Genomic DNA, 19,117 nt, shown 5'->3' with positions numbered 1-19,117 from the left:
TCAGTTTTTTGCCATGCCACTCCCATTGACATCTAATGGGAAATTCATGTTTTTGTTGCCATTTTCTTGCTTTTGTGTTCCTGAACATATCTCAGGTGTTATCAATGCTATGTCAGAAAACAGTATTAGAGGAAATATGATGCCAAATTCCCATTTTTTGTGTGTGTTGCAGACTTGTGTGAGCGGCAGGCATGTGAGATCATGGCAGAGCTGGTGGAAGGCCTGCAGAGCGTGCTTGCGCTGGGTCACCATAGAAACAGTGAAATTCCCGCCTTTCTCACACCAACCCTGCGCAACATTGTAATCAGTCTGTCCCGACTGCCTCTGGTCAACAGCTACACACGAGTACCTCCACTGGTCAGTGTGTGTTTGTGTATGAAATCAACTATGCCCACAGTGTGTATACATGCATGTGTGGGTGTATGTATGTCTGCATGGTGTATGTACCCATATAAGTTATTGATGCCTACAGTCCTTTATATACACTCATCTTAAATGGTGTGCATGTGTGCGGTAGGTTTGGAAACTGGGCTGGTCCCCTCGGCCAGGAGGAGAGTTTGGCACAACGTTGCCTGAGATTCCTGTGGACTTCCTTCAGGAAAAGGATGTCTTCAGAGAGTTCCTCTACCGCATCAACACACTAGGTAAGGACACACACACATATATATGTATATGTATATGTATATGTAGATGTGGCTATTCCTGTTGGCTTGATTCATGTCTCATTCATCAATGACATTAATGTCTGTAATCGACTGCAGAACTGCAGATCTGCAATGAGGGTCATTCAAATGAGTAAACTCTAAATTATTTTAAGAACCACCATTATATATGGCAGATTTTGTACGATATGTACATGTATTCTCTTTATCTGAATGCATCTGTTGCTTTATGTTAAGGCTGGAGCAGCAGGACTCAGTTTGAGGAGACCTGGGCCACTCTGCTGGGGGTGCTGGTCACCCAACCCATCACTATGGACCAGGAGGAGGAGACACAACAGGAGGTACACACACACGTACACACACACACACACACGCACATAAGACCACTGACCACACATCATGACACAAGCTGCTGGGTAAGGAGGTTCACACAACTACAGAAGACAGAACGGAGAAACACAACACATGTAAGCACTCGCACAACTGCTCACTGAGATCAGAAAATACATACAAGCACAAATGCACATGAACAGAGAGCAGGCACACAAAGAAATACACATGCAAAATACGGTTTACTCACCTGACACTCACATTGCAATAAGAACTGGTAAACTCTATTGATTCTTTAAACCTCTGCTCCCTGTCTCTCTTCCTCTCCTTCCCTCCTGTCTCTGTTTTTATCCTTGTGTGTGTTCCCAGGAGGACTTAGAGCGTACCCAGTTGAATGTGTTGGCGGTGCAGGCCATCACCAGCCTGGTGCTGAGTGCCATGACACTGCCCACCGCCGGCAACCCTGCAGTCAGCTGTCTGGAACAGCAGCCCCGCAACAAGAGCCTCAAAGCCCTGGACACACGGTAGGCATGCAGCTGTTCTCTAATTTGGACAGGAGCAGCCCATAAAATAAGCTTGTGATAATATTCAATCTTTGTTTTTCATGTGTCCAGGTTTGGTAGGAAGTTGGCAGTGATCAGGGGCGAGATGGAGAGAGAGATTCAGGCCCTGGTGTCCAAGAGAGACAACGTCCACACACACCACCCCTACCACGCCTGGGACCCTGTGCCCTCTCTGTCGGCAGCCTCTGCTGGTAACCCACACCATCCACACACTCACACACCGTGTCTACCACCCAGCATCACTGCATTGACACCTACCATGGTAATTTCTTGTGTTTTTATCTTAAGTTGGTGTGTTTGTGTTTCAGCAGGCACTCTGATCAGCCATGAAAAGCTGCTGCTTCAGATCAACACAGAGAGGGAGATGGGCAACATGGACTATAAATTGGGACAGGTAAGAGATGGATGAAAGAAAGGGAGAAAAGTGGTAGATGAAAGGCAGCTAGATGAACACTGTCCTGTATTATGTTCTTTGGTAATGGTAATGGATTTTCAGTAGCACAAAGCTAAACGTTGAAGTGTATTTTACTTCTCTCTCTTCAGGTATCCATCCACTCGGTGTGGCTAGGTAACAACATCACTCCTCTGCGGGAGGAAGAATGGGGCGAGGATGAGGAAGATGAGACTGACACTCCGGCCCCCACCTCCCCACCTATCTCTCCTATCAACTCTAGGTCAGACACATAAACACGGACATTCATGTTCAAGCATTTCTTCAGTCTCAACGCATATGCATTGAAACACGTGCGCACCCTGACTCCCCTCTGCCTTTGCCTCTTTTAGGAAGCATCGTGCAGGTGTGGACATCCACTCATGTTCCCAATTCCTTTTGGAGCTCTACAGTCAGTGGCTCATCCCTGGTTCCCCGAGCAACAGGAGGACCCCCGTGGTGCTCATCAGTGAGGTGGTCCGATCGGTGAGCTAACACGGACATCTCCTTGTTGTCTCGCTTGGTCGGCCAGTCATCTGTTGGACCCAAATTTTACTTCACGCTGGGACCCAGACTCATTAAAATTTTCAACTGCTTGATTGACAATCGGGGATGTTTGATTGGGCGATGTGATGATTCGTAAATGCTGGACAACAAATCAAACAACCCCAATATATATTATACACAACTGCTTTTGTCTTGTACAGATCCAACCTAAATGGGCCCATGACCCAATGAGAACAACGTGTATCCATATGGATATTATATTTTCCTGTGACAGGATTGAATCACACCTCATTACTCATCAGTTCTCTTCTCACCCCCTCCATCTTCTCCTCCCTCTTGTTGTTTGGTGTAGCTGCTGGCAGTGTCGGACCTGTTCACAGAGAGGAACCAGTTTGACATGATGTTCTCCACCCTGACAGAGCTACAGAAGCTCCACCCCCCCGAGGACGAGATCCTCAATCAGTACCTGGTGCCTGCCATCTGCAAGGCTGCTGCCGTACTGGGCATGGTGAGCAGAGCTGTGTGGGGGTGGGGGTGGGGGTGGGGGTGGGGGTGGTGGGAGGGCAGAAGTTGGTGCAAGCGTGTGTGTTTTTGTCAGTCTTTACAGATGCTTATGACCTGTAAATGATAGGGAGGTAGGTGCGATGGTGTTTTAGAGATTGTGTGTGCATGTATGTGGCTTGTGAATGTTTCTGTAAATTCTGGTTGGTTGTAGAAGTGCATCTTTAGCCTGTAAAACAATAATCTACAGACTGTATATTTGGCCTCTGAATGTATCTTTGACCATTTATCTCCAGGACAAAGCAATAGCGGAGCCTGTGTGTCGCCTGTTGGAAACCACCCTGCGCAGCACCCACCTGCCCAGCCGTATGGGGGCTCTGCACGGGGTGCTGTACGTCTTGGAGTGTGACCTGCTGGACGACACAGCCAAACAGCTCATCCCCACCGTCTCTGAGTACCTACTGTCCAACCTCAGGGCTATTGCTCAGTGAGTCAGTCTCTCTCTCTCTCTTTCTCTCTCGCTCTTTCTCTCTTTCTCTCTCGCTCTCTCTCGCTCTCTCTCTAACAAACACACACATCTGCTGACCTCATTTCATCGTCTAATGAGCTGAATTGATGATGAAAGAGCCTTGGGGAGCAAATGTGTTTAATGTCAGTCATTGACCCCCCTAATTAGTTTAATTAGGTGATAGGAACAAGAGTGCAGTGCAGCTCTTTAACACTAGGCGCTACCCTTCACCTTTTATTCACTGTTTCCATTTCCATTTCATGTCTGTTGCACTCACTGTGTGTGTGTGTGTCCTCTCTCTGTATCCTGTAGCTGCGTGAACCTACATAACCAGCAGCATGTGTTGGTGATGTGCGCAGTGGCCTTCTACATGATGGAGAACTACCCTCTGGATGTAGGAGCCGAGTTCACAGCTGGAATTATACAGGTAAACGTTCTGTGTGTATGTGTTTAAGGTAAGATGAACTTAATTGGTGAAAGATACTGTCTTCATCATTTTAATATAGAGTTCCCGTTTGCTGGAAAGAATTATTGCTATGCTCATTATTGACAGATTTACACATGTATGCGCCCTGTGTAAATTTACTCTAATATGTAGGATGTGCAAATGTGAATTGCTGGATATTCATATTATGTATATAGATCAGGTGTGCAAATGTGCATTAGCTATTCACACTGTGTCTATCTGTGTGCATCCTTTTCAATCTTTTTCCTCATTCCACCTGCTTTCCACAAAAAAAAATCCCATTCTCTCTACCGCCTCCTCTCATCTCTCTCCTCCCTCCATCCCTCCCTGCCAGGTGTGTGGTGTGATGGTGTCAGCCAGCGAGGACTCCACCCCCTCCGTCATCTACCACTGTGTGCTGCGGGGTCTGGAGCGTCTCCTGCTGTCGGAGCAGTTGTCACGCGTGGACGGAGAGGCGCTGGTCAAACTTAGCGTGGACCGAGTCAACATGCCCTCGCCACACAGAGCCATGGCTGCCCTGGGACTCATGCTCACCTGCATGTACACTGGTAAGACTGATGCTAACATTACTAGTGCTGTGACTGCTATATCTAAAATCCACTGCAAATTCACTAAAACATCCTACACCCTGGCTAACTCACCTGCATGGACACTGTTAAGAGTAGTAGACCTTTTTATCATCCCTGCTATTCACTGAAGCTGATGCTACTAGCTAAGCTTGCTCACCTGCATGTGCCACAGCAAGATTGCCATTAGTTGGAAGTGTGTCTCAGTGAGTGCTGCTAATACCACTGAGCCTAAAATGTTAGCTGGCTAGCTTACGCCCGGATGTGCACGCCATTACTGCATGCGACTAGAAGTACGCATGCACACTATCAAACAAAATCTGACTCTTTTTGCATGTACATGGAAAGTGTTGTCATGTTAGAATTTAGGGAATTTCTGCCACAAATTACACCACTAGCTTAACCCTGTGCTGGTCTCATAAATACAAAATAAATCTACTCTATATTACTTGTTACTCCATATGAAGATAAATTACTTATTACTATTTGAGATTAGGCATTACAATAGTATTAGCAGCAAGATACATTTTGCATGAGAAAGCACTCGTATATAAACCGTCACAATATGTGCCTAGATGCCTTACTTGGGTGACAACAACAAGAACACTATTTTTAGTTTTTAAACTAATGAACATATTGGATCCAAACAGCCTTGTACTTAGTTATAATCAAAGTGAGCTTCTCCTACCACCTTTCCACTTTACCTCATTGACTTCCCTAATGAGTCACATGGCTCCCCTAACAGGTTTATGGTTACAATTCAAACAAGTAGAGAGGGACTCGTTGCCAATACCACTGAAGTGAAATACTTCAACATGAAACAATTCATTTTAGAAACATAACTTACTTTATTTTAGAAACATAACTTTTAGAATTAAAACAGTCATTTTTCATTGTACTAATTTCTACGATAACTACTATCTCTTGTAGAATTACACGCCAACTCTGTCCACAGCCACTGCTGGGGAATAATACCTGCATGTAGGCCTACTCAATGTAAACCATGTCTTGGCTAATACTGGTGATTTATTTCATTATGTCTGTGTTTACACAATGTAACAGACCTTTCCAAAGCTCCAACCAAACCTTTAATCATATCTATGATAATATTATCCAATAATACCAGCTTCCTTCATCCTGCATTTATTACACGTATCATGTATGTACCTCTGATATACCCTACCTCTAACCCTACGTCGCCCCCTACTAACACTAGCTGTTAGCGTGTCCTTGTCCTTCTGCTAACATGCTAAAAAACTCTTCTCTGTTGACAAGAGCTAGGCAGCAAGTTCTCTGAGCAAAACCGAACCCTTGCAAATGCAAACCCACTTCTGAGTTATCCTCCATACCTGTCTGTGCTTTACAGCAATGCAAGCTGAAGCACATTCAGTTCTAGGAAGAGGCTTCTCTCTAACGTACCCAGGACACACAGTATTTGAAATTCTCTCAAATACTTTTAGTGTTTGATTGAGTCTCCCTGGACCTCCAGATAAGATTTATACCAATCATTCACAGATAAAGTATTTCTTAAGGATTTCAAATACTAATTTGACTGACGTCTGCTCCCAGAAATTTACCAATTTACCAATTTATCTGTTAAGGTCAACTAAATTCTGAGTTACATGACATCTTGTGGCATCAACTTCCCTCCCCAAACTCTAACCTCTCCCCCACTGGTTCAACCGGTCCCACCCCCCTCTCGTCCTCTCAGCGGTGGTTGCGTCGGGTTCAGAGGTGACAGGGGTTAGAGGTCAGGTTGGCTCTGGCTCTGCCGTAGCGGAGGCGGTGGGCGTCACGGCAGGTCCTGTTGGTTTCTCCTCAGGCAAGGAGAAGGCCAGCCCTGCCAGCCGCCCCGCCCACTCTGACCCTCAGGCTCCAGACAGTGAGTCGGTCATTGTCGCCATGGAGAGGGTCTCTGTGCTCTTCGACAGGTATGCGCGCGCACACACACACACACACACACACACACACACACACACACACACACACACGCACACTCCATTATACATAATTTGTACATATCTTTTGCGATGGAAAAAGGCAGCACCACACGCACACACACCTGACCCTTACATATTTTGTTATTTTGCAGCTCTCTTCAGTATTAACCCGTTTACCTCCACGGGTTTGAAGTGTGCTCATGAATCCGTTGATTGGGGCAACGGCTGCATTTTTTTTTTTACAAACACTAATTTCACTTGTTTTGTTTTCTACCAATATTTGCTCTTTTGGGGTTGCCCATTTCCTCTCAGGATCCGGAAGGGTTTGCCCAGCGAGGCGCGGGTGGTGTCCAGGATTCTGCCCCAGTTCCTGGACGACTTCTTCCCACCGCAGGACGTCATGAACAAGGTCATCGGAGAGTTCCTATCCAATCAGCAACCTTACCCACAATTCATGGCCACCGTCGTCTACAAGGTCAGCAGCAGGACATGAAATCAGAAATGACTCAACTATTTTAAGTCTTACACATTTTATTCCGTACTACAGCAAGCTCAAGAACCTCTTGGGATATTCTTTTCAATTCTATATTCTATTGAAAAAAGGATCAGATTAGACTGTTAATTTGACCATAGAAATTTTGTAATACCCAGAGGTATTTCTACCTCCCTTACTGGCAGTTTGCTTCTTTGAAGGAGTATTACATAGAATTTCAATGAAGGCCAATCTTGGTAAAACTGTTGCTTAGGTACCTCTGTTTAACTGCTCTAGCCAGCTCCTTTGTTGTCTAATCAGACAATGCGTTGTCAAGACAACGTAAAGCTGGAGCGGAGACACTAATGTCCAGGCTTGTAAAATGCAGAATGGATGAGAGCAGTTTTTCTGTTCTGCTCTCATTAGAATCCAATCAGAGAATGACTAAATAACAAGCATCCATAATTCAAACATGCTTATAGTCAAATAGAAGTGTCCCTAAAACACTTTCATATTGATTATGTATGTACTTCGACTTTCTGAACAATGCCTCAATGTAATCAGATTTTTCTTGAGGTAATTTTATTTACAGCTTCAGCTAATTCATATCTGGGAATAGAAAGGTCTCATAATTTAATAGATTTTGAATTAACTAATATTCCCCACTCGTTTCTCTTTGCTAATCCCTTTACTTTTCCCTCCTCTGGTCCCCCTCCCTCTTCAGGTTTTCCAGAGGCTCCACGCCACAGGCCAGTCGTCTATGGTGCGTGACTGGGTGCTGCTGTCCCTGTCCAACTTTACCCAGAGGACGCCGGTGGCCATGGCCATGTGGAGCCTGTCCTGCTTCTTTGTCTCCGCTTCCACCTCCCAGTGGATCTCAGCCCTGTATCCTTAGTTACATGGCATGGATTGCCATGAGAAAGAGAGGCGGTTGTGTTGTGTATATGTGGGAAAGTAGTGTAAGACTGTGAATGCATATAGACTTGGTACTGCTTATAAAACGGTGTACAGCAGCTTTTGCCTCCAGTTTCTGTTGTCTGTGCTCCTTAACTCCCCTGCGCTTTCCCAGGCTGCCACACGTGATCAGCCGCATGGGCTGCAGCGAGGTGGTGGACGTCAACCTGTTCTGCCTGGTGGCCATGGACTTCTACCGGCACCAGATCGACGAGGAGCTGGACCGCAGGGCCTTCCAGTCCGTCTTCGAGACAGTGGCCTCGCCAGGCAGCCCTTACTACCAGCTACTGGGCTGCCTGCAGTCCATCCACCAGGATACATCGCTCTGATGGGGATGGATAGAGATGGACATGGAGGCACAGAGAGGAGGGGAGAGAATGAGGAAAAGAGTGGTGGATGGTAGGGAGAGAAATGACAGACGTCCACACACGCCTCGCCCCTCATCAAGCAGAGATGGAGGAGAAGAATAGAATGTGTCGTCAAAATCATCTACTGTAGCCTCACCCCTTTCCCTCCTTTTCACTGATATGAAATAAGTAGAACTACTGAAATCACCATGTCAAATGTAGAAGTGAGCATAAAGAAAAGTAAACGATGGGAGGTCAGAATTCATGTTAATTTTAGGACGTACGTTAGATCCATAAGGACAGTCTCGGTAGAGAAAGAGTGACAGACTTGCACCTCTATGAAAGACACTGGCTCCAAAACCTTCGAACTGTGGTTCTGCCTACAGGCACATTTCCCCACAGACCATTCCTCGGGACGGATGACAGCGTCCTGAACACTTCCTCCTACCCAGCACCTTGATGAATATAGAATATTAATCATAAACAAAAGTGGATTTGTATATTTTCCTGTGAGGACTTGCTTGAGCATTGTGATGTCAATTAAGTAAAATAGAGAAAAAAAAAACAGAAAATACAAAGTATTTACTATATTTAAAGTTCCAATACATATATTTTTCAGTGCATTTTGTTACAGAGGGCAAAAGATTTGGTTTAAAAACTGACAATGGGCTGACAGGAGATGTAGGGTCAGAGATGCCTGCTTGATGTTGTCAACAATTAGCTATCTATCTTTGAAGAGTTTCTTCTTTTTTATTTAAGTTACTTGTGCTCATTCTCTGACACCCGTATGAAGAACAAAGAGAAAGGGCAAGTGAGTAAGATGTTTTATGTTTCTTTAAGAGTAAAAGGATCACTAATAGCCATAGTAAGTAATTTCTTTCATGTCGATAGGAGGGGAGGGGGGAGAAAGCTGTGATTGTATCTGTCACTGCAGAGGAGGCAACTTGTTTGCACCCGTTCTCAGCATGTTGCTATGATTCCTGTATCTCTGTATGCAGTGGCCTATTCTGGAGGCTTGGGTGGGAGAATGAAGAACTAGACAGGTATATCATGAGGCTCAGAGTGAAGTACAGTGATCTGCAAGAAGTATGCCTTTCAGGAATGATCAAGAAAATGCTTCTCATTTTTACCCGTGTATTTTAGAAATTATACAGTGGCGTTTCAAGGGCCCAAGGGTTGTGCAGTCAAGTAAGAAAAATACCAAAATTGCCGCGAGGTGTCTTTTTGTTCGTATTTTTTACTCGACAGCAGCAAAAAAAAAGTGTTTATTTTTTCTGGTTTTATCGCTTATATCTGTCTAGTCCTTTTTTGTCGCATCCAAGCCTAGTATGATCCCCAATGCACCTGTATTCCACCTGTCCATTTGTTGTACTTTTTTTAATTCTCAGGATGTAAGATGTGATTATTATTATTGTTGTAATAAGACTGGAAGTAATTTACAGTCACCTTTTAATGGAGTACCTTCGTATATTATGTAAAAAGAGTAAACATATAATTGTAAAGTAATTCAGAAGCCATGGTGCATGACAAAATGAGAACTGTGTAAAGACGAGAGAACTTAAATAGACGGTGAGATAATGTGATGCCATTTTTTTTTCCTCAGTGTCTCTGTTTTAACACACACACACACACACACACACACACACACACACACACACACACATATATACATATAAGATCAGTAAAGAACAATGTGGTGAATCAGTCGACCAGCGAATGCAGAAAGCAGCAAGCTGATAATGTTTCCTTATTGATGACTTGGCCTTGAGTTGCCTGGGAGTGTGGAAGGCTTCGTCACTCTGTATATACTGTACACTTGCCTTAGATCAAGACTGAATACATGTCCTTTACATTGAAGCTTGCTGAAGCATGCACTGCTATTTCCTTTTGTAGCCCTTAATACTGTATTTCTATGGTTACGGTTGCCAGGCCAATGATTCCGATGATGGTTGCATGGAAGAGATGCAACGCAATCCAAAGGGAACCTTGTAACCTTAGCGACCAACAGCAGCTTTGACAAATCAACAGATGGGGGGAGGGGGGGGGTTGTAGCTTTAGCGATGCCACGTGACAGCAGAACATCCTTTAGTCGACTTTTGTTTTCTGTTTTGTGAAGCTTTAAATATTCTTTTCTTGTCTCAGTCGAAGATTCGTGAATATGTCACCATTCGTTGTCTTGTTGTGCGGAATATTAAGTATATCTGGCGCTTAAAAAAAACTTGGAAGTTCTTCTCACATCGATATTGGGTGCTTTCTTGTTTTTTTGATATGCAACGGGTCCTACATGAAACTGCAACATCACAGCCGTTTGTATGCTAAATACATTACCACTTTCAGCCGTTGAAGGCAGTGTGTGACTGATTTCCTTTGGTCATGTTAACAAGTCAAAATAATGTATTCACACAATAAATGACTAAGTCCCCTGGTGCTTGGCAGACTGTAGCTGTTATTGAAATTCCAACATGAGGCCTCCCTAAATGGCCATACCAGATTAGATGAGCTGAAGCGAGTCTCATTTCTCCCAGTCAGCAGATCAACACAAACTCTCTTCAGTACCAGTTTTGTCTTGTCAGAGGGGGATGTTTTGTTTTCAGAGCCTCTAAGAAACTCATTCACAAACAAGATTAATATATTGCTTGACTGGGTGAATTTTCTTTTCAACTTGTCTTTTCGTATCTTCTCCAGACATAAGAAGAGCAATAGACTGTCCGGGGACCCCTGTTGGGGTAATAAGATTACCCAGAAATCTTTTGTGGTTTTGGGGGGTGGGGGTGGAGGCCACAGACAAAGGTCAGGTTTGATTGGTTTAACATGGTTCCCTTAAAGACTTTATTTTTCGACTTAGCTTCCTTATTTGTGTCCACTTACAGACTGAAAGCATCAGAAGATCAGTATATTTGACAGCAGTGTTGTCATTTGAGTCATTTGATGACTTTAAGGTCTACAGAGAAAACAAAGAATACGTGTCATGGAAACCTTTTTTTCCTGCCAGGAACTTTACATATCCGATAAGCTCAACCATGCCTTTACAATTAGCGTGTCAGTGCTTGGCTGTAAAAAAAAACCAAACTGCTTTCCCCTTTATAGAAAATAAAGTTTGGTGACCACTGACCCATCGTTTTGATACAGCCAATGATCCTGTTTGTGAGGAGGCTGATAGAGGAGAATAGACTGAGAATGATCTGATTGCTTTTCTAGGTTCTTCAGTCTGGATCCCCAGCAGAACACTGGAACCTCCTGCACACATTTTTTCACGATCAACTGTAAAAAAAAAAAAATAGAAATAAAATAAATGCTGTTGTAGAAATGAATAAAGTATTTAAAGGTGTTTATCTCCTAGGGATTTTTTAATTATCTTGTGCAATGTTTTGTGATTTGATAACATTTCATTGTACAACAAGCTTGAGTGCGTTTTAGCATTGCCAGCAGTGTAGCACAGGGTGTTTCAGCTGTGTGTGTGTGTGAGAGAGAAATTAGAAATTCGACTGCTCAGCACAGCAAACACACACATGATTCACTGTGTGTGTATGTGTCCTGTGAAAATCACACCTACATAATCAAATGGTGAGGAGGTTATGGCCAATAAAATGATCTGCTATTCTCAACCTCGTCTTTCTCTCATGTCAGGAAGAACAGACTGTTGCTAACCAACCCAGATAAGCCAGGCAGGCAACAAATGGTCCAGCTGGGCAGAGATCATGTAGAGCAGCACATGATTTGCCAACTGTATTTGTTGTGATGCCTCTGTCCAGTCAGTTATAACAGTCCTACAACTGTTATCACATTTGATATTGTTTGATATAGACCTGTTGTTTCTTACAGTAGGCTGTAACTCCCCTTCATAGACTAGTATGAAAACTGTTCCTGTTGGCATTACAGCCTGTTGCTTGTTCTACACCGGCCATTAAGAGCAGTGTCTGCATGATTAAACAGTATTAACAGGATTACCAGGCAGCTGCCATATGGTTCATGAAGTACTATGAACTCTGGTAGGCTAAAAAACCTACATGATAGTAGGAGTATTAAGCAACTGTACATGGCAAGCACTCCTTTTGGTTGAACCACTCAGACATCCAAGATCTAAGTTGGATTTATCATGTCAGCATTTGTGTGATGTCTGCTGTTGCTTTTTTTTCCATATAATTTACAAACACTAAAAATGGGGTACACCATCACCTAAAGCTGCACTGTATAGTTTTGGGAGGAAAAGTGACTCGTATAAAAATATTTTGCAGATACTTAGAAGTGATTCCAAATCTCATCACATATTCAGAGGACAGCCTTTTGAAGCGAAGACAACCAACCAGTAAGTCAACAAGTTTGTATTGTATTAAGAGCTTCCTTCAATTTGAAACAGCAATCCACGAGTCAAATTTTACTCCAACAAAACTACATGATAGAATTTTTGACATTTCATTATAAATTCCCTTGCAAAAATACACAGTGCATCCCAACTGTTTCACTTTGCTTTTACTTTGTCTAACCTCACCAACTTTAACTTGCCCTCTAAGAAAGCTGTTGGGCGGTGTTGTTCTGCACACAAACCTTCCGTGTGTTCATGCTTTTCAAGGGGTTCAGTTAGTATTGATTGCAGTATTAGTTCAGGGACCTTGACCTGAAAAGATATAGACTCATAGTAATGTCCAGCAGCTGTTTGTCCTGCTCAGACTGGGTCCCCACCCCGTCTGCTCATGTCTGAGATCATGCATAAAGTTAGGGAAACGTTTAGTATTTATTCTCTCGTATTATTTATTACATTGCGGGTTAAGTTTTCCCCATTTGTTTTAACCAAGCTCTATCATCTGTGCCCCCCTCCCTCCCCAGTCTAAACACACCTCCCTCTCCTCCAGTCCTCCTCCTCTTAACGTTACTTCGCCAGATGGTGCAGTCTTTTCTTTTGTTTATCCATCGTCCCTGAGTTTACCCAACTAACCTTAGCTACAAAACTATGGAATCTGCCCGAGCAGCAGCAGCATCGGACGCTGAGAAGTAAGTCATTTTAAACTCTCGCTGAATAAACTCATTATGGCAAACCAAACATCTTTGTCGGAACATAAAAAGACCTGCAGCCACCTTTTCCTTGGCTAGCCCCTGCTTTACAACTCAGAAGTCATATACCGTTAGCCAGCTGTTGTCGTTTCTAGCTGGCTATCGCCCGCTGCTTGGAAGTAAAAGACAGAACGATTCATGCATGCTGCGTTCAGTAGATACTCCGAGTATTTATAACATGGATGTTCGCTCTCTACGATGCTGAGTTTTGACACCTGTGGAGTATGCTACTGTTCATACTTTATTTGTGATTTCTCAATCTAACTTTTGTCAATTTCTCGGCAAACTGTTGCATGTCTGACTGACATCTTGGGAAACCAATGACAGGACATAAAAGTCTGTGTACATTGTCGTTGTCATGGTTACACCCTGACATTCCAACATTCTGGAAAATGGGGGCGGGACTACAGTTTAAGCATGGGTGGATGCGCCTTTGAACAGCAAGTCACGGATATGAAGAAAAAGTTTGTAACTTTCGTAAATTGAAAGAATAAACGACGCATTTCCCATTTTTAGATGACCAGCGTATAGCATATGATCTCTTTCAACATCGGCTGAAATGTCGTATGGTAGTAACATGTAGCCATTAGCCACCCGATGCTAGCTATGCTAGCAAACTTACCACCATCTAAATGTAACGCGTCACCTAACCATAGCTCGCTTTTCTCTCTTTTCCCAGTGAACGTTATGGGCTTTGTGCTGCCAAGTAGATGTTGAATACATAGTAAAGAGAACAGACAAGTTGATAGTAAGCAAATGTTAAAGTTAAATGCTTGGTAATCCCAAAGCGCTGGTGTTGTAGGCTGGTCGGTCTACCTGCTCGCATGCTGCTACCTTATTATGGCACACCAAACACAGGTGTGAAGAACGCCTCTGTTTGAAACCGTACTTCCCATTGGATAGAGCTGTCCCGACTCCACCCTGTTCAGGTGTGGCTTTATGCATGGTCCAGTCTGCACAAACTGCTATTGGCATTGCCATTAATAATAATATTGTGTTTTATGGCGCCATATACATACAGAATAAGTAGAGTATGATAAAGGATGTAGGTGAGGATGCAAAAACTGCTGTTTGATGTAGCTCTGCTCTGTTGTGCTGCAGGTAACCTGGCCAGTGAACTGGGAGACAGTGACACCAGGATGGGAGCGCTGGCAGGGCTGTGCCAGAACTGAGGCCATGCTCTCACCCATCTGCTACATTTAGGGCCGCAGCTCGTTTTTTCATACCACCGTGACAGCAGAGCAGCTTGACCCCCAAGAGACACAATGAATATACCCTGTGTCCCTGCTTAAGCTGAGCCTACAAACGTATAATGAGTAATTGAAATTTGCTGGATCAATAGACAAGAGAAAGATCCCCAGAACAATGTTCAGACAATCAGATGCAACTTCCAAGAGACGTCCTTGTGGTGGTGGAAGTGGTCTCAACTTATCCCAACCTCCCCCATCCTCCTCCTCCATGCAGCAGGGTCGTATCCGGGCTGTGGAGGTGGCCAGAGGGAGGACGGGTTATGGCTTTACACTGTCGGGCCAAAGCCCTTGTATCCTCAGCTGCATCCTGAAAGGGAGCCCCGCAGACTATGTGGGTTTGCGCTCAGGAGACCACATCCTCTCCGTCAATGACATCAACGTCTCCAAGGCGTCGCATGAAGATGTGGTCAAATTGATTGGACGCTGCACTGGTGTCTTGAAACTTGTCGTTGCTGAGGGAGAGCGTCACCGACGACACCATCACCACCAACGCACCGCTGGCAGCCGTCACCATAGCAGCACTACAATGGCAGCATCGTACCTGGACTCATGCTCCAGCGATGACGAGTTGGACGGTTTCCATGACAACAGTGTTAACAACAACAACAATAGCAGATCAGGCTCTGCATCCCGTGGGGGTTGGTACAAACCCAAACTGGATTCTAAGCAGCTGGGCATCAACCGGGCAGAGAAGGTGGTGGCGGAGCTGCAGTCCGGAGGAATCTTCAACATGATCTTTGAGAACTCCAGCCACTCCTCCAGCAGCTCAGACAAAGACAGAGCAGTGGTTACCTCCCCATCCAAGCCTCGCCCGCTGTCTGAACCCGAATTCCCTCCGTACCGGAACTCATCCCGTTCCCGGAGCAACCCCAACCTGCTTTCTGAGGAGGAGATGGTCCGAGTTCTGAACGATGACTCGGTCTTCCTGGACTCAGACTTCCACCATCTCCACCTTCACCACCATGAAGAGCACGAGGTGGATGTCGGAGAGGGGGCCCACCTGGGTCTAGAGCCCGGCGAAGGCATCCTTAACGTGGGCATGATGGTGGGCTACCTGGGCTCCATCGAGCTGGCCTCCACAGGGACAAGCCTAGAGAACGACAGCCTGCAAGCCATCAGAGGCAGCATGAGGCGTCTCCGGGCCGAGCAAAAGATCCACTCACTGGTCCTCATGAAGGTATGGTTGACTAGTTTGTTACCCATTTGATGATGATGATAATAATAATCTTATTTGTATTTATCCAGCTTTACAAAAGAGTAAAAAATAAAATGGTACTCAAAGCTGCTACTTTTAGTAGTCATGTCAACTTTTATTATTTTTACTTTTATTATGATTATTGATCAAAAGGGATCAAATAAGTCAAATAAGTATTTTTCCTCTATTAGCAGTAACAGAATTAAGTACTGGCAACAAGGAATTTGAATCAGATTGTGTTTCAGCAGTGTAACAACAGTATATGAACATGGAAAGCTGTTCTGTCATCATGTTATTTAGGTCACTGTATTAGTGATTGCCTCCTTATTTTCCCCATTGTCGACTTGTAATTGACATTAACTTAATTCTCCCAGGTCATGCACGACAGTGTCCGTCTGTGCAGTGACAGAGGTCAGGTACTGGCCAGCTATCCTGCAGAGAAATTAGCCTTCAGTGCCTGTTGCCCTGATGACCGCCGCTTCTTCGGACTAGTCACCATGCAGGCCACGGACGACCACGATGATCGTCTCTACAGCAATGGACGAGAGGAAGAGGGCGGTTTGAGGACTTCCTGTCACGTCTTCATTGTGGACCCAGACCTCTGTCACCACCAGGTATGACTGGATGACAAAATGATGTGATATGTGATAAAATAAAGATTTAGTACCATTTCCAAGATGATAACTCTGTTCAGCATATCACAACATTATCAACAGAAAACTTTTGAATAAGTTTTTTGGTTTAAAAACCACACACACACACTGTACATTCTGTTCCATAAAATCTCAACACTAAAATAAATATAATGACTTCTCTTGGTGTATTTGATGGTTTTATTTTTTCCCCACTCTCTGCTGATGTCCCACAGCCCTTCACAGAAAACTTGAGCTTAATTTAACTTATTGTCAACCAAGTAAATGTGAGATGTTAATATAAAGAATTTTCTGAGCATGATACTTGAACATAATCTATATACAGGTAAATCGTGTTCAGATAGCAACAATTCAGTATAGGAAAATGTCTACCTGTTGACTGACCTTCCATGGCTATTGTAATTTCCCCAGGTCCATCTGGGTGTGGCCAGGAGGTTTGGCTTTGAGTGTACCCCCGACCCAGACACAGGGGGCTGCCTGGAATTCCCCCCCACTTCTCAGCCTCTCCTGCAGTTTGTCTCTGTCCTCTACCGGGACATGGGGGACAACATAGAGGGGGTCCGGGCCCGGGCCTTCCACGATCCAGATAACGACGCCCAACAGAACCACAGCACTAGCAGCAACAGTGATAGCGGGATAGGGAACTTTTTACCGGAGGAGAAGAGTAACAGAGTGCTGTTAGTGGACCTCGGAGGTCCTCCTAACCATAACCACATCCCCGGGCTACGCCACTGGGACAGCCCCCCTCCATCCCAGCAGGCCTGGAGTCCCACGCAAGGAGCCGCAGCCTCCCACCCACCTCCCCCTCCGCCACCTCTGAGAAATGGCCACTACCGCCACGAGCCACACCTGGCCGACCTTCCTCACCCTCTCCCCTTGTCTCACCCGTCTCACCCTGATGTCCCTGGGAGGCACTCTCGAGGCGTACACCCACACCCGCACCACTACTCGCCGGGGAAGCGGGGAGGAGCTGTAGGGGGAGGAGAAAAGAGAGGAGGTGGAGGAGCAGGAGGAGGAGCAGAGCAGCAGCGTTGGCTGCCAGTCCACGTGTTGAGAGACTGGCGTCAGCAGCACCACCACAGCCACCTCCAGGGCCTGAGCAGCGATCAGGAGTCGTACGCGGAGTCGACTGACGGATGGTCCTCGGCTAACTGCAGCACCTTGCCCCCGCCCATGAACAAGATCCCGGCCGACCGCTACCCGGGCCCCGCTGGCCCCCGGAGACCACCTGCCGCCACCTGGAGGGAGCCAGCCTCCTCCTCCACACCCCCACTCCCACACCCACAGGCTGGCTGTTCAGAAAGACGAGTGGGCCAAGAAGCTGTTTGGTGCCGGGGACAGGGAGAGGGAGAGAGCTGGGGCAGAGAGAGGCGAGAGAGAGAGGAAACGAGGGAGCGCCAAGGAGGGGGACAAAAAGGTAAGCTTGAGAGTGAGTGAAGTGTTTGATTTAGTAATTACCCTTGCTCTTTTTGTTGGTTTCCATGCTACTCAGTGATTTTATTTTTCAGATTTGTTTTATTCTTATTTTTCTGATATTTTTAGTAGAAGTAGAAGCCTAACTCTATTCTGTATAGTGTATCTGTAGGTCAACTCATCTCACTCTCCACTATAGCATTCTATGTGCTAAGCTGTGCCAGTATCTGGGCTGTGGGCTTGTGGAAGGGTTGTGTTAAAACTGGCCCTGAGATGAGAAGCCCGGACAGCAGGCATCAGCCCCATCACACACCCTTGCTGTGGAAATTTACTCTGAGTAGAGTGTGTATCCAAGGCTACCCTTTATTGAGGCTATAAATTCATCTGTGTTCATCCCTCTGCTCTCTATCGCTCTCTATCTCCCCTTCTGCTTTTCAAGGCCTCGTGCTTCAGTCCTTGAGTTACTCACTCACTAAGATGTAAAACTTGCAGTGGTTTTGAAATTTATGGTGAGCCACGTTCAAACCCACCACCATCCATGTTTTACCGAGCACATCAATTGGCTTTCTCCCTAGACTTAGGACGAGCATATAGATAAGTTATTTATCCCCACTACTCCGGTATCAAATCATGTATTATTCACTAGCCAAAGCATCTGCCTGCACCTGAAAACCACCTGTTTCCCATGGTAATGAACACACACCTGAGTCTCACTGGTAACATTAGACTAGTTTTGAGACTTGCTTTAGTGAAGCAAAGATATTCGTCCACTGCTACTTTTTTGAGTGGTTTAAAACAAATTTTTGCTTGCATGTTAATGATGCAGAGATTCAAACAACATGGTTATATTAGTAACATGGGACAAACAATAAATGAGAACTGTATGGCAACTATTTTCAATTAAGATTAGGCTACAGTTGAATAGATTGCTTACATTGTTTTAGAAGAATACATTTCCTGTTGCATTGAGGTCCATTGTGTCAGTGACGGGCTGTTTACTGTTTACAGTTGAGAAAAAGGAAGAGAGAGATACAGACAGAGAGATAGAGGAAGGGAAAGCGAGTTACTGCAGTACCGGCATCACTCATCCAGCTTGACTGGATTCCTGTTGCATTTTAACCTGCCGTCTGTTGCAATGCCCACACACTGATTCTCCCCTTCTTCCTTTACATATTAGATAGTTACTGGGGATAGACTCTTGTTTCTTTGAGTTTGAGGCAGGCTGGTGCTTCCCCTCGGTACGGGCTTGGGTGAACAGGGTGCTAGGGACCCTGGGGGACAATCAGAGGAAGTGTGCCGCAGGCTGGGGGC

At 45.1% G+C, this 19,117-nt stretch overlaps 2 protein-coding genes across 3 annotated transcripts in view; both read left to right on the top strand.

Moving 5' to 3' along the window:
• htt (huntingtin) overlaps nt 1-10,665 on the top strand; it is a 39,867-nt gene extending 29,202 nt beyond the window's left edge. Inside the window, exons 51-66 of one of the 2 annotated variants that reach the window (XM_071529625.1) lie at nt 173-357; nt 518-644; nt 900-1,003; nt 1,362-1,516; nt 1,607-1,746; nt 1,867-1,949; nt 2,099-2,229; nt 2,339-2,471; nt 2,845-3,000; nt 3,290-3,480; nt 3,814-3,928; nt 4,302-4,515; nt 6,245-6,464; nt 6,786-6,948; nt 7,670-7,830; nt 8,015-10,665. In XM_071529625.1, coding sequence (XP_071385726.1) covers nt 173-357; nt 518-644; nt 900-1,003; nt 1,362-1,516; nt 1,607-1,746; nt 1,867-1,949; nt 2,099-2,229; nt 2,339-2,471; nt 2,845-3,000; nt 3,290-3,480; nt 3,814-3,928; nt 4,302-4,515; nt 6,245-6,464; nt 6,786-6,948; nt 7,670-7,830; nt 8,015-8,228 — 2,492 coding nt within the window. In that variant the 3' untranslated portion in view covers nt 8,229-10,665. Of the gene's footprint in view, nt 1-172; nt 358-517; nt 645-899; nt 1,004-1,361; nt 1,517-1,606; nt 1,747-1,863; nt 1,950-2,098; nt 2,230-2,338; nt 2,472-2,844; nt 3,001-3,289; nt 3,481-3,813; nt 3,929-4,301; nt 4,516-6,244; nt 6,465-6,785; nt 6,949-7,669; nt 7,831-8,014 lie in introns of both variants that reach the window. The other variant, XM_071529618.1, reaches the window with a different exon arrangement.
• Nucleotides 10,666-14,660: 3,995 nt separating this feature from the next.
• rgs12b (regulator of G protein signaling 12b) overlaps nt 14,661-19,117 on the top strand; it is a 44,399-nt gene continuing 39,942 nt past the window's right edge. Inside the window, 4 exon segments of the mRNA XM_071529670.1 lie at nt 14,661-15,722; nt 16,115-16,354; nt 16,805-17,593; nt 17,595-17,810. Coding sequence (XP_071385771.1) covers nt 14,661-15,722; nt 16,115-16,354; nt 16,805-17,593; nt 17,595-17,810 — 2,307 coding nt within the window.

This window comes from Centroberyx affinis, unplaced genomic scaffold, assembly GCF_046629955.1.
Source record: "Centroberyx affinis isolate AG114_WGS23_722 - 3 ecotype Tasmania unplaced genomic scaffold, CSIRO-AGI_Caff_v1 ptg000127l_1, whole genome shotgun sequence".
Taxonomy (NCBI): Eukaryota; Metazoa; Chordata; class Actinopteri; order Beryciformes; family Berycidae; genus Centroberyx; species Centroberyx affinis.
Note: the sequence above shows the minus strand (reverse complement) of the source record. Positions and strands in the feature narration are given on the sequence as shown.